At 37.3% G+C, this 18,490-nt stretch overlaps 2 protein-coding genes across 6 annotated transcripts; one reads left to right on the top strand and one right to left on the bottom strand.

The window, feature by feature from the left end:
- Positions 1-2,366: 2,366 nt before the first annotated feature.
- LOC109610651 (rhomboid-related protein 3-like) lies at positions 2,367-14,856 on the bottom strand. Of its 4 annotated transcripts, none has more exons than XM_026975092.1 (6): positions 14,694-14,856; positions 5,098-5,176; positions 4,503-4,691; positions 4,260-4,372; positions 3,855-4,073; positions 2,367-3,618 (listed from the first exon to the last, which is right to left on the bottom strand). In XM_026975092.1, exons 1-6 carry the CDS (start codon positions 14,744-14,746, stop codon positions 3,108-3,110), a joined length of 1,164 nt encoding a protein of 387 aa, XP_026830893.1. In that variant the 5' UTR covers positions 14,747-14,856; the 3' UTR covers positions 2,367-3,107. The 4 variants fall into 4 exon arrangements, with proteins under 4 accessions (XP_026830893.1, XP_026830895.1, XP_026830894.1 ...); XM_026975094.1 differs by lacking the exon at positions 14,694-14,856 and adding an exon at positions 5,535-5,628; XM_026975093.1 differs by lacking the exon at positions 14,694-14,856 and adding an exon at positions 5,271-5,366.
- Positions 5,985-17,179, top strand: LOC105286267 (Meckel syndrome type 1 protein). Of its 2 annotated transcripts, none has more exons than XM_026975090.1 (7): positions 5,985-6,102; positions 8,965-9,293; positions 9,905-10,179; positions 12,291-12,590; positions 13,085-13,502; positions 15,757-16,118; positions 16,263-17,179. In XM_026975090.1, exons 3-7 carry the CDS (start codon positions 10,103-10,105, stop codon positions 16,660-16,662), a joined length of 1,557 nt encoding a protein of 518 aa, XP_026830891.1. In that variant the 5' UTR covers positions 5,985-6,102; positions 8,965-9,293; positions 9,905-10,102; the 3' UTR covers positions 16,663-17,179. The 2 variants fall into 2 exon arrangements, with proteins under 2 accessions (XP_026830891.1, XP_026830890.1); XM_026975089.1 differs by having other exon boundaries at positions 9,722-10,179.
- Positions 17,180-18,490: the final 1,311 nt, after the last annotated feature.

The raw sequence follows: 18,490 nt of genomic DNA, 5'->3' as shown, positions 1-18,490 counted from the left end.
CAAAGCGCATACAAAATATACATACATGAATATTTTTGTCACTCCGTAACAACTATCATCTATGAAATATTTTACATACAAGTTTATATAAATCTATATTTTTATCCTGCAAAAGGCTGCGCGTTCCTCCTTTCGCGCGCGGTCAAAAAGCTTTTTTTTTATCTTGTACATTACAATTACAATATATCTCGTACAATGGAGACTATGTTCGAGGCACTTAACTTTATGTAGGAAAAATATTGCATTTCGTCAATAATGAGAAGTAGATATAAAATTTATTATTATATCTTCCCTAGACTTATCTATTTTACAAACTTAATTTTTTTATAGAAAAATTTCTACACCATCAATATTGCGATTGAGAGAATAATTAGTAATTTTCAGGATGTTTAGAAAAAAGGAGTACAATTAAAAAGAAAATCGGGTAAGTTAAATTATGTTATATAGTGGTCTAATATAACATATGAAACAATATTATTTATTATATATATGTGTGTACAACGGTACACATGTATAACTTGAATTGCTTAATTATAAATTATATGTGCTTTTGTTAAATATCCTAAATCTTTACAATAGCTGCCTTATTTCATCACTTTTGGAAGTAATAAAAGAAATAGCATTTTTCCGTAATAAAAAAATGAAGAAAATTGCCTTGATTATGTAATGAGAAAAGTCTGTGGTGTAGTATAAATATAGATAATACTACATATACATATAGATAAATTATAATATTGTGATTGAAGCTAATCATCAGCTTCTCTCGCAAACTGCTGCATCGAATAGTTAAAACTTATACAATTAACTTATAAATATATTCTTTGTTCAAATGCGTCAAAGCAATTATTTCTTATCTCTTATCAGTCTAATTGAAAATATAATAAATTTTTATCTTTACCATACACAACTGATATAATGCACGTTCTGTGAACACAAGTTACTACAAAGTTGCCCGTGATATAATTCTTTTGACTTCCTTTTCTTCATATTATACACAACAAATATATTTAATAAATTAATACATATATACTTCGCAAATCAGATATATAAATAAACTCTATACGCAAACATGGTATTTATAAATTTAAGAATGTTTCAAGAATGTTCACTATTTTATGAATAAGTATAGCACCCGGTTACTCCAATCAGGTAGTTGTATTATACAGGGTGTCCCGGGTTTTAACCGACAAACTGCGGGAGCATATTCTACTAGTGGAAATAAGAAAAAATTCTTATATCGAGTTTGCTTAGAAATGCTTTATTACAAAGTTATAAACCAATATTGAAAAGAAATATGAGATAAGTAACAACGGATTTTTTCACAAAAATAAAAATTATCTACGCAATGATTTAGTGACGCATTTCAAAATGTTGTCCTTGCACATCGATACAAGCTAGACATCGACGTAGTACAGAATTTGTTACAGTACGACATTTCTGAAAATTTTGTTGCATCTCAATAACTGAATTAGTAATTCGTTGCTTTAAATCTATCTGGTACTCTCCTGTTAGGAAATCTACGTTGATACTCTCGTACGGCAGCTCGTGCATTTCCGTCACAGAATCCGTACACGAAATGAATATCAGTGTATTCCTCATTTGAAAACACTTTTGGCATTCCGATAGTAATTGCTAGTTCACATGACGATTGAAATCTAACACCTACTGTTGTGAAAGTAACAATCATACTGAATCGTTTCAACATAGTGAACATGAATACATGTGAATACACATAACATAAACATCTTCGACCTTCCAAATTCTACACTATGTTCCGTCGTTACTTATCTCATATTTCTTTTCAATATTGGTTTATAACTTTGTAATGAAGCATTTCTAAGCAAACTCGATATAAGAATTTTTTCTTATTTCCACTAGTAGAATATGCTCCCGCAGTTTGTCGGTTAAAACCCGGGACACCCTGTATAATAAAAATTCGTTTGGTGATTTACCTTCGTAAGCAATTTTGTACTGCTTACGAATTGTTTTTAAACGATTATTGTCATATCCGTATGTATATAGAAACTATAACGAATGAATCTCAAAAAGTACTCTTTGCATAACGTATATATGTTGCTGATTTAAATAGTGACATTTCTTCTATCTTTAAAATAAATTTATGCGATGGCAACCTTTTCAATTCTACTTTTTATAACTATAAGGCATTTTTAAATGTAAGAAAACTTTTATGATAATATTGTATCTTGAAATATACATATAAATTATATTATTTGGCACAATTCAGCACTTTATAATTTCTATAAATTTTTTAGATGTTATATGTTGCTTGGATTATTAAATGTACAATGTGTGTTCATATGATGCATGAAATATTGATATTTTATGCGCATATAGAGGTAGTTTTTTTTTCATGCATTTTCAAACAATCAGACAATAGTCGTAAAATAGAAATATTAATACTTTGTGCTTAACTTCAATGTAGTCAAACCTGCAAATAGGCGTTTACGCTTAATACAAGAGTAACAAGAGTATCACAGAATTTGATGTGTTACTATTTGCTCTCGAAAATGTGTACTCGAAAAATACTGAATTGTTTAATACTACTTACACGCATACATAGATTATCTCTGATGTAGAATTATAAATCTAAGAATGGTATTCATAGTTTGTTCTTAAGGTCTTAAATATGATCTTGAGACATTTGTTAGTCAATCAGATAGTTGTACTAGTATACTATCTACTAGATATATTTAAGACTATCTCGTTAAATCTCGTTGAAAACAGACTATGAATATCGCTCTAGATCTGATTTTTTCGCGGCATCTGTATGAAAACATACACTACATTTCTCTACATTCGAATATATATATTCGAAAGCTATATATTACATATTAATATATAAAATATTTTATACTAATACAAAATTATACAAAATATTATTTATATATATATATATATATTGCGAGTACTTTTTCATATCCGTTATTCAAAATATATAATAAATTTGTGCATATACATATAATATTTTCTTCCTGAACAGGAATTCTTTGCTCTCTCTCTCTCTCTTCAGTGTCAATGCATTTGATGCTACCTATGTACCTCGGTAAATGACTCAGACGAGATAGATACCGACACTTGAAACAGCATCATTCGTAATACGAAGGATACAAGATATTCCACAAGATAGCGGCAGTCATGAGGCCCGTATAGGTGAACATGCTGGCCCACCAGACAGCTTTCTCCCAAGTTTGTACCTCAAGATTTCGTAGTATGTTTATACCCACCAGGAGGCCCGCAATGGCGCCGGCCAAGTGCGCCACGTAACCAATCTGGTCGTTCGTGTCGAGCACATAACGATTGTACACGGCTTGACCGACATCGACGCTCGTGACAACGAGGAACACCAGTAGTTGCAGCACGGCGAATTCCATTTGCGACCAGTTCATTACGATAGTCGCCACGTGAGCAGTGATCAACGCGTACACACCGCCCGATGCGCCGGCCAGGTAAACCGTCGGGTCCGAGACAGACGTACCAAGAGATCCAGCCAATACTCCGGCTATATATATTATCAGTACTCTCCACCACTTGTGAACCATCTCTAGTGGAATGCCCAGCATGATTTGGACCAATAGATTAACGACCAAATGGAAAACTCTGTCGGACACAATAATATTAAAACGTTAAAATATCTACAATAATATGTATATAATTTCGTAAATCTACAATATGATAAATAATAATATATATCACGCAAGACAGCATTGGTAATGGCCGATTTAATAAATCAATTAATAAAATTAATTAAAATTAAAAAATTAATTAATAAATTACAATTATTTCTCATATCATTTGCGGAATATATAAATTATAAGATTGTTTTTTATACATACCCAACATGCACAAACATGTACGTTAGATACCGCCAGGCTTGATACCTCTTGTGCGGATTATAAATAAATAATGTAGCTGCCGGGCCTTCTACAGAAAGAGATTTGTGCTTAATCACGTCATACAAGAACAAAATGATTTCTATTAGCGATATGATTATCATTGCTACAGCCGGCGGTCGACAGCTGTACTCATCTTCGTACAGCCCATCTGGATAGTCGCTAGAGTAGAGAGAAGATTCCGTTATTGTACTTGTTTGTTGCTGCAGACGTTGCATATCAGAATAACATGCAGGACTACGTCGGCTACATAACATAACAGCCTGGGGAGAATCGCCGAAGCTCGAAGGGGAAGGAGGTGCTTGCATTGCTTGCATTATCGTACTGAATTGTCGCTGGGGATAATACCTCGAGCCCACGGAAGTTTGCCTCATGGCACGAGTCGGTCGTTGAGGTATCACAGAGTGTACATAACGCTGCACAAGGTGTCCAAATATACCTTGCATGTCCTTTCTGTGAATCTGAATGCCAACAATGTATCGATTAATTATTGATGAATTTTCTTACATTCTTACTAATGAAGCAAAGAGCTTTTTAAGTATTTTGTTGAGGTAAAATCAAAATGTAAAAGATTGAAAAGAAGATCCTTACCATTGCTATGAATTCTGGATACTCCAAGTAACCAGACTCGTCCAGATCTACCTTATGCATTATTGTGTGAACTACTGCAGCAGGAATATCATTGCAAAAATCTGGGCCACGTATCATCGCCTTCAGCTCTTGCAGTGATATTTTCCCGTCTCCATCGAGATCATATTTCTCAAAAATAGCTTTCCAATGCTGTAAAACAAAAATAATAATCATTGAATAACATCATATATATTCTTTGCGAGACACATTCAGAATGCATTTAAATATCAATGATAATAATACTTTATATTCGTACTTTTGCTTACAAATGACGCATATATATGCATTTATTAATTTATACGTATAAATTATCCGCGAGCAAACAGAAATATATAAACAAAAATGAAGAATGTAAAATCCTTGTATAAATATATAATAAATACGTAAAAATATATAGAAATAATATTTTTCAATTTAGGTACATAATTAATAGGACGAGATATTCCCTATCTCTTAAGAGTTTTTTCACATCCAAAGTTGATCCAAAACACTTAAATTACCATGTCTACATCATTCATACATATTTAAGATAAGACGGTCATAAAATATCACTTACAGCTTCATTATACTGCAGCGGGATGGTCACTGCAGTCTCGCCCTCTCGATTGGTCGACATTCTTATCAATTTGAAACTTCTGCAAAATAAACATCAGATGTGTCAGTCTTGGATACTCCTTACACCTTGCGTAGTTCAAATAATCGACATATCTACATCCTAGTTGCACGAACCAACGTAACAGCTCGCAATCTCTCAAGTTTCTGCCGAAACTATCATTCCTGCAGTCGAGTATTTACTCACTAACTTACAAGGGACCTGCATAAGAGCAAATCGAAGGGATTTTTGAATATAAAAAAACAAAACGTAGATTCCTGATGCACCAGCCTGCTCGTTGGTAAAAGGACGGAGACTGTGAATCGTGGGATCTCACCCAACACTCTATGCAAAACAGTCATGTAATACGAGTACATGGAAAGAGGAACGTAACGTTTTACCTGACAAACCGGATAAACAGCAACGTGCGCAAGACCGCACGCTGGCTCGCCGCTCGTTTGCACAGGGAAAAGGCGTGACTCGGCTCGCCCTGTTGTGAGAACACCCGCTGCCCGCGGTTACTCTACTCGACGTAGCAGGCACTTCTAACTCGCACACCTGCGCACACTCGTCGCATTAGAGCTGTTAGAAGACGATCCCGATAACGCCGGACGGCGGTGACACATTTCCCTTATCTCTCGCAGATTACGCGGGAAATCGATCGATAAAGTCGATCTGCTCCCGTCAGCGTCAGTTTCGCGGGAAGGGCTCCGGGTGACGGGTTTCCCGAGGTGGGGCGAGCACACGACTCGACGCGCGCCGTCCTCGAACTCTACGACGCGTCCAACGCCTGACGCATCCTAACCTTCAAGGCGTTCGCGTATGCCCACAGCCCACAGCGACGCTCGGATCCGTCACTGGTGCGGTGCGGGGAAGCGTACCTCACGCCGAATGTTGCATCTGCGTCGCCAGGAACACGCATGGGATCATCTCGCGTATTCGCGCTGTCGAAATTTGTTACGAATTATCGTATGTACCCAGATAACATTTTTTGCTAAAGCAAAGTAGTGCAATCTATTTGCTGGCAATTATTGCTGCCATGTTGCTATAATAATGACAGAAATTAACTTTTGCCACACTTTAGTTGACATAATGCCATAATTATATATTTTTCACCGCAACTGTTGCCCCAAAGGTGCTGTAAAGTTGCTGTTTCGTGTTTCTTTGCTACCAATATTGAAACAAATGAGGACTCACCTTGTTGCCATTTTGTTTGCAACATTTCTGAGCGAATTCTTAGCAAAATACTTGCAAAATGTTATGTGGGTATGTGTACATACACACGCGTGTCAGACGCGTGGAATTCCTGGTGGTACTCTCGCTGGCACGTGTCCCGCGAGTCTGACAGCACTGAAGTTGGACGCGAGAGGCTAATGTGTCACTATCGCAACTAATAATTATCGTACCAAGAGTCAAGAGAAAATCTCGATGTCCAGTAGATTATTTATCAACGCGCGACTGCGTGTCTCGAGTATCGATGAAGGGGCTTCCACGTGGACGCAACGATTCCGAGATCCATTCCTGAGAAAAAGAAATGCGAAGGACAACTACTTCGGCGTTAAGGTGCACCTGCTCCGTGATCACGGCACTGGAAACCGAACTCGCGACGATCCGAGATCTCGAAAGAACGAGGAAGAGAATATTATACGCACCAGCAACTTCCTCTTTTACTCCCTCCGATGAGTGTGCGCCTTTTTCAGGGACACTTTCGCCGCCGACCTTACCGATTCCGACTTTCTGCCCGACTGTCGCGCGGATCGAATTTTTCGCGCTCGATTCTCACGCAGGCAGGTGTCACCTCGCGAGTTCACGAGCGAGCGAGCGGGCGAAGGTAACGGTACCGTGACTTCGAGAACGACCGCGTCTTCTGGAAGACTCGGATTGAAAACGCAACGGGGACAAGTGGAGATTCGAGAGGAATCCCAAAACGCGTCGCCAGAAGGTGTACCGCGAGGTTAAGGGGGGAGCCTGCTTTGGAACGTTGAAAATAAGGTATAATTTTACGAATTGTTTTGGAGAAACTATACAGCGGATCATTATAAAACTTTGACGCATTTATTAGTACATGTTTAAAGATAAAAAAATTATTTTTTTATTTGAATATATCGCCTGTAGAGGTCGTCCTGGAGAAATCTTAGTGCAGCCGGCATTGCAAATTGGTGAGCATTCTCCTGCCTCCAAATTTCGTCTAAACTGAAAAATTGAAATATTTTCTCGTTATTTATGAATTCCCATCGTCGATGAACCTTTAATATTCATAAAAACATTAAGTTAAACAATTATTTTTGCATGAAAAAGTTCAACAACTTTGCCTAAAAATCGTACTTTTGTGTTCTAAGCTCCACCATTTTGGCACTTTTCAACTTTTTTCTTCTCTCTTTGGTTCATCGACGATGGGAATTCATAAATAACGAGAACATATTTCAATTTTTCAGTTTAGACGAAATTTGGAGGCACGAGAATGCTCACCAATTTGCAATGCCGGCGACGCGGCTGCACTAAGATTTCTCCAGGACGACCTCTACAGGCGATATATTCAAATAAAAAAATAATTTTTTTATCTTTAAACATGTACTAATAAATGAATTGTAAATTGGTGAGCATTCTCCTGCCTCTAAATTTCATCCAAACTGAAAAATTGAAATATGTTCTCGTTATTTATGAATTCCCATCGTCGATGAACCTTTAATATTCATAAAAACATTAAGTTAAACAATTATTTTTGCACGAAAAAGTTCAACAACTTTGCCTAAAAATCGTACTTTTGTGTTCTAAGCTCCACCATTTTGGCACTTTTCAACTTTTTTCTTCTCTCTTTGGTTCATCGACGATGGGAATTCATAAATAACGAGAACACATTTCAATTTTTCAGTTTAGACGAAATTTGGAGGCAGGAGAATGCTCACCAATTTGCAATGCCGGCGACGCGGCTGCACTAAGATTTCTCCAGGACGACCTCTACGAGCGATATATTCAAATCAAAAAATAATTTTTTTATCTTTAAACATGTACTAATAAATGCATTGTAAATTGGTGAGCATTCTCCTGCCTCCAAATTTCGTCTAAACTGAAAAATTGAAATATTTTCTCGTTATTTATGAATTCCCATCGTCGATGAACCTTTAATATTCATAAAAACATTAAGTTAAACAATTATTTTTGCATGAAAAAGTTCAAAAACTTTGCCTAAAAATCGTACTTTTGTGTTCTAAGCTCCACCATTTTGGCACTTTTCAACTTTTTTCTTCTCTCTTTGGTCCATCGACGATGGGAATTCATAAATAACGAGACATCTTTAAACATGTACTAATAAATGCATAAAAGTTTTATAATGATCCGCTGTATAGTTTCTCCAAAAACAATTCGTAAAATATACCTTATTTTCAGCGTTCTAAAGCAGGCTCCCCCCTTAAGTGCCCACATAACATTTTGCAAGTATTTTGCTAAGCATTTGTTCAGAAATGTTGCAAACAAAATGACAACAAGGTGAGTCCTCATTTGTTTCAATATTGGTAGCAAAGAAACACGAAAACAGCAACTTTACAGCCCCTTTGGGGCAACAGTTGCGGTGAAAAATATATAATTATGGCATTATGTCAACAAAAGTGTGGCAAAAGTTAATTTCTGTCATTATTATAGCAACATGACAGCAATAATTGCCAGCAAATAGATTGCACTACTTTGCTTTAGCAAAAAATGTTATCTGGGTGGCTTTCTTCGTGGCCTTTCCTTTGACGGCTCGTCTGCGGCTCCGATAGACAAACAATGATCCGAATTGCGGCTTTCATTTAATTGTTTTTTATTCAGTTAGCTTCTTTTTCCTCTTCGCAGACACAGGATGTGCTTTGAACGGCGTGCCAAACTCCTCCACGCACCAGCGTCGTTGCGTCGCTCGGTTATATTAGGAATATATCTTGTGGTGACACGTACGTACATGTCTAATACCGGAGCCGTCGATCGTTTCCGGAATCGCGGCCGCGGCGCATCGCAGTGACTCATTGGAAACTTGTTTCAAGCTACAAGCTACGAGGAGGGACTTCATGCGCCGCTATGAAAAATGTGCCCGTCATGATTATGCATTGTTCATTTTGATACACAAACCTCGCGTGTGCAGATAGATTGTTGTTCGAATTAATCAACGAGTTGGAAGCCACAATGGCGTAAGGAATATTTTTTCAGAGACACTTTTCAACTTGAAGTATTATAAAATTTATAACAAAATTGGGCCTGCATATTGCACTGGACTGATGCACTATTGCAGTGCCGGGATTTACCTGCACATTTCGGGCCGATTTCGTTGTCACCTCCCACTGTTAAATGTTAAATTTGAAATTTGTGCACTTATAATTATATGTGTGAAAGTAAATGAATTATTATGTAATTTTATTATAAATATAGTGCACAAACTTCACATTTCAAATTTAACATTATGTATTATCACGGAAATATTAAAGAATATATTTATTAATAATAACAAAAACTATATATACTATATAATATTATTATTAATAGTAACAAAAATGCTTAATTATTAATTTAAAGTTATTCCAGAAAGAAATGTTTTTATTAGCTATTTGACATTGTTTAGGGCCTTAAAGGGCTTTAGTACGCGGGACGCTCCTGAGATGTAGGAGCACTCATCTTGTTTATTAGCGTTCGGCACCTCGTCGCCAAGATACGCGCGGCAAGAGGGGAACAGTGGGAGGTGACAACGAAATCGTCCCGAAATGTGCAAGTAAATCCCGGCACTGCACTATTGGATGCCCCGTAGTGAAACAAAAATGAAAGGAGCGCGTGAACTTCATAATCAGCGTTATTTCCCAACGATGGAGCGAGACGGTTGCTCGGCAACGAACGAATCAACAAACGAGCTACTCAGATCATTGACAGTTGCCGGCGAGCTTATTCCGATTGTATTCTCTAACGATAATTAAATCGTTCGTGATTAACGTCGCGCAACGACGTAACGATGTCGCAGAAAACCGGAAAAATGAAGATAGCAGCGAGTTATAAGGTGGCCGAACCGATACATAATTTGAGGATAAGGTAAAGCGCCATTTTTGTATCTGCTTATTAAATTAAATTAAATATAAATTAAAAATAATTTTCAACTGAAGTTAAGATGAAGATTCGATATTGCGTCAAAGGAACCCCAGGCAGCACATGTTGGCCTAATATATGTTTCTCAGACGTATCTAATGTCTAAGAAACATAAAGTACCATTTAAGAAACGGTTTAAATAGAAACCGTTTTTAGACCTCAATTTTAAAAACGTAGTTTTCACGTTTCCACAGAAACGAAAAATGTGTTTTATTAAATTGATTTGAAATTATGTAATTAATATAGAAAAAATAGTAATTTCTACTTACTTTGCGAGTATTAATTATTTTTACATCATACGTTTCAATGTACTCGATTATGGAACAAGAGACAAAAATCAACACAAGTGTGTGTGATTCCCACCTCTGATTCACCAAGCGACCGATAGATGGCCAGGCCAGACGTGACGTTCTCGCAAGTAACATTTGTTATCACCTTATAAATAACCATCCGGAAAACCGATCCAATACTCTTTTCTTCTTCTTTTCTTTTGAAACGTTTGAGATCACTATTACTTGAAGTGATATTTCAAAAGAGTGAGATTCCACTACACGAAATTTAGAGAGTAATTCATAAAATATAAAAATGTAGTTTTTTACAAAAATGTGACTTAACTCTGTCTATCTTTGAGACACTGATATATAGAATTGATAAATATTTTTCTGATGGTTTCTGAACCGTTTTTTGCCGAAAAAGAAACGTTTTTTCGTTGGACATTTTTCTGCTAAATAAACGTTTCAATAAAATGATTATGAAACGTTACGGCAAAACGTTTATGAAACGGTTTTGAAACCAATGTGTGCTGCCTGGGACACCTAGCCTTTACATGAAATTGCTGATATTCACCGCAGAAAATAGATCAGAGAATCCACTCTTCAGGCTTGACGAATGTTAGCTTAAAAATATTAGATACTCAACTACGATAGATTAATGTTCACATTGCGCGCACGAAGAATTCTGCACGTTTGATAGCACTAAATCAACGTCAGACTTCTGAAGCTGGCGGAGATTGCAAAACGAAGAGCTGCGTATTTATACGATGCATTAACTCTTCGTTTGCCGTGTGAATCCATTAGGCCCGCATCTGAGCGTACGTTTATGTAATCAATCAAAACAACCTCGCAAACATCGTGGTACTTTATACGTGTAGGATCAAATGCTCGTTTGATATTTGAAATGCCGTCTGCGAGAGAAATTGCATATCTACTTTATTTAATATTCTAATTACGCGAAGCATGCCGATCTTTTAACATCTCTACCTAGGAAATGTGAGAAAGTTTAATAGTTTATTCGTGTACGATAAGTTTGGAATTGAAAGATTTTCACATTGCAGATATTCCTACCTTCGCGCCGATTAATCGGCGATGCGAAGGTTAAAAACGGTGATGCCTATTTGTGCGATGCATTAACACAAACCCGTGATTCTCGTCGAGACATTATGTAACTCGCCGCGTGTACCTTTCCTTTGCTTTTCTGCTGCGCCGGCCGCAATTAGCTTCATCAGCCACGCAGTTTTTTGTTTTGTGATATAGTTATTACGATTCATTTTTATTGCGATTCTATTGCGACTTTGTTATTTTCCATTGGAGTTTCAGAAAATGTTAGAAGCTTCAAAGAAGTTTCAGCACTGCCGTCTTTCTAATAGAGATGTTATATAAACATATTTATTCTCGTAAATTGTTTTCAAGTATTGCTCACGCTTCATTTATGATTTATCATTGTCTCTTCCGGACGATTAATATGTGTCGGAAAAAGCTAAGAGTGGAAAAGCAGCCTTTAATGATTTAACTATTGTATTATTTGTATTTGTTTTCGATACATCGAGGCCTGCCATGCCCTTTTTTACAAAAGTGATGAGACTGCGTAAGAGATCACAATTTTCTCGTAACTGACCCCTTTCATAATTTCACAGATAATTTGTCGACGGCGAAAGAATGGCAATTGGAAATCGTTCTGTTTTCGCAGATTCAGAAAATAGAGAATCCTGGGCATCTGGCCATGGACCATCTTTTCCGAATTACACCAGATTTCACGTCGGCGTTCGTTTATTGTTCCAGAGTGCGAGTCGTGCAGCGGAGGTCTCCGCTGGCCGAGTTACTAGCCGAGGAGTCCGAGGGCGGCGAGACCAGAGACTCGAACTTTTTGGAGGAGGAGGACCGTATTTTTAGCTGGCAGGAGAAGGTGTTCAGCCCGTTCGAGATTGATTTCTATGCGGATGAGAAAAATTGCCTAACCGATTGCCAGCGGGAATACCATCGGTCTATCCGCGATGAGGAGTTACACGGTGCTCGACTGTACTCCTATACGGAGAACGATTCCTATTACGCCGATGACGGTGTCTTGACAAAGCCTTACAGGCAAGACATTGAATAGCTATTATAACGTGCGAATCAAAATTCTTCTTAGTTCATTAAGATTCGTTTGTCTTTATTGCGAGCTAATGTTTTACATTCGTAATTCAACTTTTGCGTAAACATTGATTTCTAATTGATGTGCTTTACACATCGTAAAAAGCGTAAAATTTTATTTAAAGTTTATTTTACAGTAAAGGAAATAAATATGTAATACCTTTTACATTATGTAATATTATGTAATATCTTATCATTCAGGGACTTAAAAGCGGAATAGATATGAAAGATAAAATATGTCAGCGCGATTTCCATTTTTCTACATCAAACGAAAAACGAATTTATGTTTATGACAAATTTTCGTTGCATGCAAGATACATAAAACTGATATCTTTTCCTATTTCTCAGCCTTTCTATCAGCTTTTAAAGTAACTGGAGAACTGATTTTTGCCCCACTTGGACTATTCGAAAATTGTTAATTGAATGTTATTCCTTTCTCGCAGATCGTATTTATCCGCGAAGAATCAGACCGCTTTGCCAGCAATACAGAATCTGAAGCCCTTTCGGGAACGGTACAATAAGAACGTGCTGGACGACGGACCCACGGACGCCAGGATCCGTTCGGCTCATTATCTCTATACCGAACGCACTACGATGTACGTAATGGCCGATCTCTCTCGCAAGGATGAACCGGCCACCGGGTCGACGGATTCGGAAACGCTGCTCTGCTCCGTGACTTATGACAAGGCGCGCAAACTGCTGACGGTCAGCCCCGATTTTACGTTCGATGACGAGCACGACGACGAGTGCCACTATAGCGTGACCAATAGTTACGGTATCAAGTTCAATTATCGAATCGAGCACGTTTCTCAGGGCCGGACGTCCCCGGAGCTGCAGGAACAACGCGAAGACACGCGGCGTGTAAGTATGCGGCTGTTCGCGATGAGACGATCGACATTCCAAGCTTCACGTCACCGCACGCCGATCAAAAAAGACAGTCTTTTCGTGGAAAAACCAATCTCGACATTCCTGAACGGCGACCGGCTTTATTTGCTTTGTGACGTAGTTACGTTTATCCGATTCCCTCTGCTTTGACTCATTTTTATTATGACTTTCCTTCCTTTTTATTTTCGCTCCGTAGTCTTTTATGTCTGGTCGAGTTTATTAATTTTACGTAGCTTCTCGTAGTCTTTTTATTATTGACCAAGTTTATTATTGCTAAGAATTTAGAACGCAGATAATGAAATATTTTTGTGACAATGATTAAAATTACAATTAAAGTAACATTATTCAAGAATTCAAACGTCCGACTTGTAATTTGTAATTAAAAATTGCAACGTAACGTAAAGATTGTCACCGTTACTTGTAAAAACTGCGTCACAAGATGCGTGATGCAATTGCAAAAGTAATTGTGCGAGTTCGCAGTGACGATCCCATGACGAAGAATAATGATCCCAAACGTTTACATTTTTACAAAGGTTTAAATGATTGAAAATTTTCAAAATATATGTTTATTAATTTGGATATATTCTATTTATTTATTTTACAATTTCATTAATCTCTTAAAATTATATATTACGGTTTATATACACTGAGAAGCAACAAAAATGCTTATTGTTAAGAATTATTAGTTTGTGCGATAGTCGATAAAATTACGTTTTATTTTAAACAAAAAATATCATACGTAATAATAAATGCACATAATTATGTATTAAAGCGCAAATTCATGTTGTCCTAAACTTTTAAGGGATCGTTGCATGCGAGTTTTCTTGTTACGGCAGAATGTGCGGTGAGGTCGGGCCAAGTATGGACAAACGCGGCGCGGCACGTGGAGAGCCCATGCAATGCTATATTGGATATATCGAATTGAAGGCGATGAAACAATTTGACGCGAGCGTTTATCCACTCGCTTCTAAGCGGCTCGAATTGCCGTTAACTCGGCGAAAATCACACAGGAGATTTGCCGTGATACGGCGACGAAGAATTTACCGTTATCCTCGCGCTGTTAGGCGGGTACATGCGCGTTGCAAAAAATTTCGCGTCCGCTTGCACGACGCGGCGCACGTTGTCGAAACTTACTCGCTAGCCGCTTAGGAAAACAACGTTACGTACCCCACGTAGGAAATTTCCGAGATTTGCCGCATTACTCTCTGTGGGTAGAACATGTTTGCCGCGCCGTTACGTTACGACTGATCCCCGACCTCGCGACTGATTATGGCATCTTCGGGAAATTCATTTCAATTCACATCACTGTCCTTTTCCTCTTCCAGTCGTTCAAGACACACCCAGTGGTATTGCGGTCTATCGATCCGTTCGTCGTGAACATGATTGGACTAACGTGGACATCTTCTAATTACCAGTGTTCGCAGAGTGTGTTAACGACACAATCACTTGTTTAACGTTTATCGCTTCTCCATACACGCCCGCACGCATCGCCACGGAGACAAAGTTGACCACTGCACTTCCTACGATCAACTGAACTCTATGGTTCCCGAGTGTCTTCTTAAACACTCTCTTCCACGAGCCTGTATGTTAGCGCTATCAGCTTATACGTGGTAGATAGAGCTTCTACGTGCACAGTGAAGCGGCAGTACATCCGTGAACGCAGAAGTAGCTTTCATACATTATTCCACATCAGTAGTAATAATAATGGTCCGTGTGTATTTTTACACAATTTTTTACCGCAAATGTACAAAATTAGATGGGTAGATTTTATCCGGCGTATGCCCTAAATATAGCTACGAGACGCGTGACACGCACACGTAATATTAAAATTTGCTCAAAACTTATTCTGCAGTTTATGTAAGCTGAAGCCCGACTGTTTGCTTACTCAGCAAACTTTTTTTATCGTGAAAAGCGAACTACTTCAATTTTTACTGTAGCAAAAATTGATATGGTATAAAATGCGTGTGCAATTTTTATAAGGCGCTTCCATGAAGAATTTCTATCCTCCAGAATAATTTAACATGTATAAAAGAGTTATACACATAAAAATTATTTGTAGAAAATATATAAATCTGAATATTATTAAGATTTATATATAATTATATTTATATATATAATATTAAGAATAAATATATATCTCATTAATATTAGTTTATTTCTTTTAATTCTCTTTCAATATCAAAAAACAATAATTCTAATATTAAAATATATAATTATTTAATTTTTGCAGGAGATACAGCAACTGTTGGCTTATAAAGAAGCAGAGTTACATAAGGAGATGCAATTAGCACCAGCCAATTTGTCTACAATATTTTTAACCTTGGATATCGTATCGGGCCATGGTTTTTCTTACGACGGATTGTTTATCACATATTTTATGGATCTGCCACAATATTGGAGTACGAAACAGAAGGACCGACTGTCTGGGAGAACACAAAAGTGTCGTTTAGAACGTGGATCGGCGCATTTTAGTTATTGCACCGACGTATCGTTGCATTATCCGTCAAGTGAATTTCAACGAGCAAAAGACAACGCATCATCGTTCTGGCCTCGCGTATTGTTCTCTGTAGCATCTTTGGACAGCTGGACCAGGTAATTGCGTTCACGTGAATCATTGACTGACATTCCTTTGTACTTAATTTGCCAGATTTATATTACTTTGCTTCGATCAATAAATTTGTTTAACAAAATTAAAAGCTCAAGTCTAAGCTAAATATTGATTTGTCTTCAATGCAGGTATCGAATACAAGGATATGCGGTATTATCGATACCGAGGACACCCGGTTCGTACAAATTAACAGTGCCTACATGGCGTGCGAAAGGAAACATCGTCGACAGGTTGAGACGATTTTTCATCGGCGGATCGCACGAGCTCGAGGATATAACGTATTGCGGTATTCCAATTGCGCACGAGGGCAAGGTTTTAGACAAGTCGAATTTGCACGTTGTACCGAGTGGGAGCATCAAAATCAACGTGAATATTGTGCATCAGAATGGCATAAATAGAAAACATTTTAATGATCATAACTCGGATAAAGTGAGCGCCGACGCGCTCATGAACAATGTTGAGAGTGTTCTTGAGCAATTTAAAGCAGCCAAAGAACGTATGATAAAAATAAGAGCAATGAACTTGTAGGATTTACGCGTTATGTCAAATAGCAAAAATGACTGACACAAAATGATTAAAACAGCTATAAATAATTGATGAGCAAGGTGTAACTAATAGATAATTGAAAAGACTAAGAAAGTTGAGACATTTTAATCGAGATATAACATCAGACTGATATTTTTAGAGCTGTAAATATAGAGTATAAGCCCACATAACATTTTGCAAGTATTTTGCTAAGAATTTGCTCAGAAGTGTTGCAAACAAAATGGCAACAAGGTGAGTCCTCATTTGTTTCAATATTGGTAGCAAAGAAACACGAAAACAGCAACTTTACAGCACCTTTGGGGCAACAGTTGCGGTGAAAAATATATAATTATGGCATTATGTCAACAAAAGTGTGGCAAAAGTTAATTTCTGTCATTATTATAGCAACATGACAGCAATAATTGCCAGCAAATAGATTGCACTACTTTGCTTTAGCAAAAAATGTTATCTGGGAGTATAAATGTAGATAGGAAATAAATTATATTAGGTTGGCCAAAAAGTAATTGCGTTTTTTTCCAATAGATGGACATACATGTCTTGAAATGTAACTAACTTCATTCTAAACCGCAAATTCATTATGTAGGTTAACAACTCACAGTTCAAGCTTGTTTTACAAAAAGAAAGTACACGATTTCGTTAACAATTGTTTCTTTGCCGTCGATTTCAAAATGGAAAATCAAAAAGAACATTTTCCTCATATTTTGTTTTATTACTTCCGAAAAGGGAAAAACGCTGTGCAAGCTCATAAAAAGTTATCTGATGTATATGGCGAAGATGCTTTAAACTGCGGCAGTGTCAAAATTGGTTTACTAAATTTCGATCTGGAGATTTTAATGTGAAAGATGCACCACGCTCAGGAAGGCCAATCGAAATTGATGATGACAAAATAAAGGCACTGATCGATTCGAATCGGCGTTTAACGACACGAGAGATTGCTGAGAATCTTAACGTATCGAAATCGAGTGTTGAAAACCATTTAAAACGACTTGGATACATTAGTGAGCTCGATATTTGGGTAGCACATGAGCTCAAAGAAATTCATCTCACTAAGCGTATTGACATCTGCGATTCTCTTTTGAAACGTGAGGAAAATGATCCATTTTTGAAACGGATGATAACAGGCGACGAAAAATGGATCGTCTACAACAACGTCAAACGAAAAAGATCGTGGAGCAAGCGTGATGAATTTGCTGAAAGCACTTGAAAAGCAGATATTCACCAAAGAAAGATTATGCTGTCAGTCTGGTGGGACTTTAAAGGTATTGTGTATTTCGAGCTGCTTGCAAGGAATCAAACCATTAATTCAGACGTATACTGTCGTCAACTGGATTGCCATCAAACAGAAACGTCGAGAATTGGTGAATCGCAAAGGTGTTGTGTTTCACCATGATAACGCTAGACCACGTACAAGTTTGGTCACTCGTGAAAAATTGTTGCAGCTTGGATGGGATGTGTTACCATGATGTTACCACATCCACCATATTCGCCAGACCTGGCACCATCAGATTACCATTTGTTTCGTTCTTTGCAAAACGCCTTGAATGGTAAAACCTTTACTGCTGATGAGGATATCAAATCGTTCTTGTAATTATTGTTTGCTGAAAAAGATAAGAACTTTTTTGAGCCCGGAATCATGAAGTTGCCTGAAAAATGGCAAAAGATAATCAAACAAAATGGACAATATATTGTTTAATAAAGTTTTTGTTTCCCATGAAAAATTCGCCTTTTATTTATATAAAAAAAAACGCAATTACTTTTTGGCCAACCCAATATAACGCCTGGGATTAAAAGTAATTTTATAATATTTATT

The sequence above is a fragment of the Ooceraea biroi genome, chromosome 14 (assembly GCF_003672135.1).
Source record: "Ooceraea biroi isolate clonal line C1 chromosome 14, Obir_v5.4, whole genome shotgun sequence".
Classification (NCBI taxonomy): domain Eukaryota; kingdom Metazoa; phylum Arthropoda; class Insecta; order Hymenoptera; family Formicidae; genus Ooceraea; species Ooceraea biroi.
Note: the sequence above shows the minus strand (reverse complement) of the source record. Positions and strands in the feature narration are given on the sequence as shown.

Excerpts from the sequence above, each read along its gene's own strand:
- LOC105286267 (XM_026975090.1), top strand. The coding sequence starts at position 10,103 with ATGTCGCAGAAAACCGGAAAAATGAAGATAGCAGCGAGTTATAAGGTG. Across the intron at positions 10,180-12,290 it reads ATACATAATTTGAGGATAAG|AGTGCGAGTCGTGCAGCGGA; the intron begins GTAAAGCGCCAT and ends TTATTGTTCCAG. Across the intron at positions 16,119-16,262 it reads TCTTTGGACAGCTGGACCAG|GTATCGAATACAAGGATATG; the intron begins GTAATTGCGTTC and ends TCTTCAATGCAG.
- LOC109610651 (XM_026975091.1), bottom strand. The coding sequence starts at position 14,746 with ATGTTCTACCCACAGAGAGTAATGCGGCAAATCTCGGAAATTTCCTAC. Across the intron at positions 5,177-14,693 it reads TCGGAAATTTCCTACGTGGG|AAGTTTCAAATTGATAAGAA; the intron begins GTACGTAACGTT and ends TTTATTTTGCAG. Across the intron at positions 3,619-3,854 it reads TACATGTTTGTGCATGTTGG|AGTTTTCCATTTGGTCGTTA; the intron begins GTATGTATAAAA and ends TGTGTCCGACAG.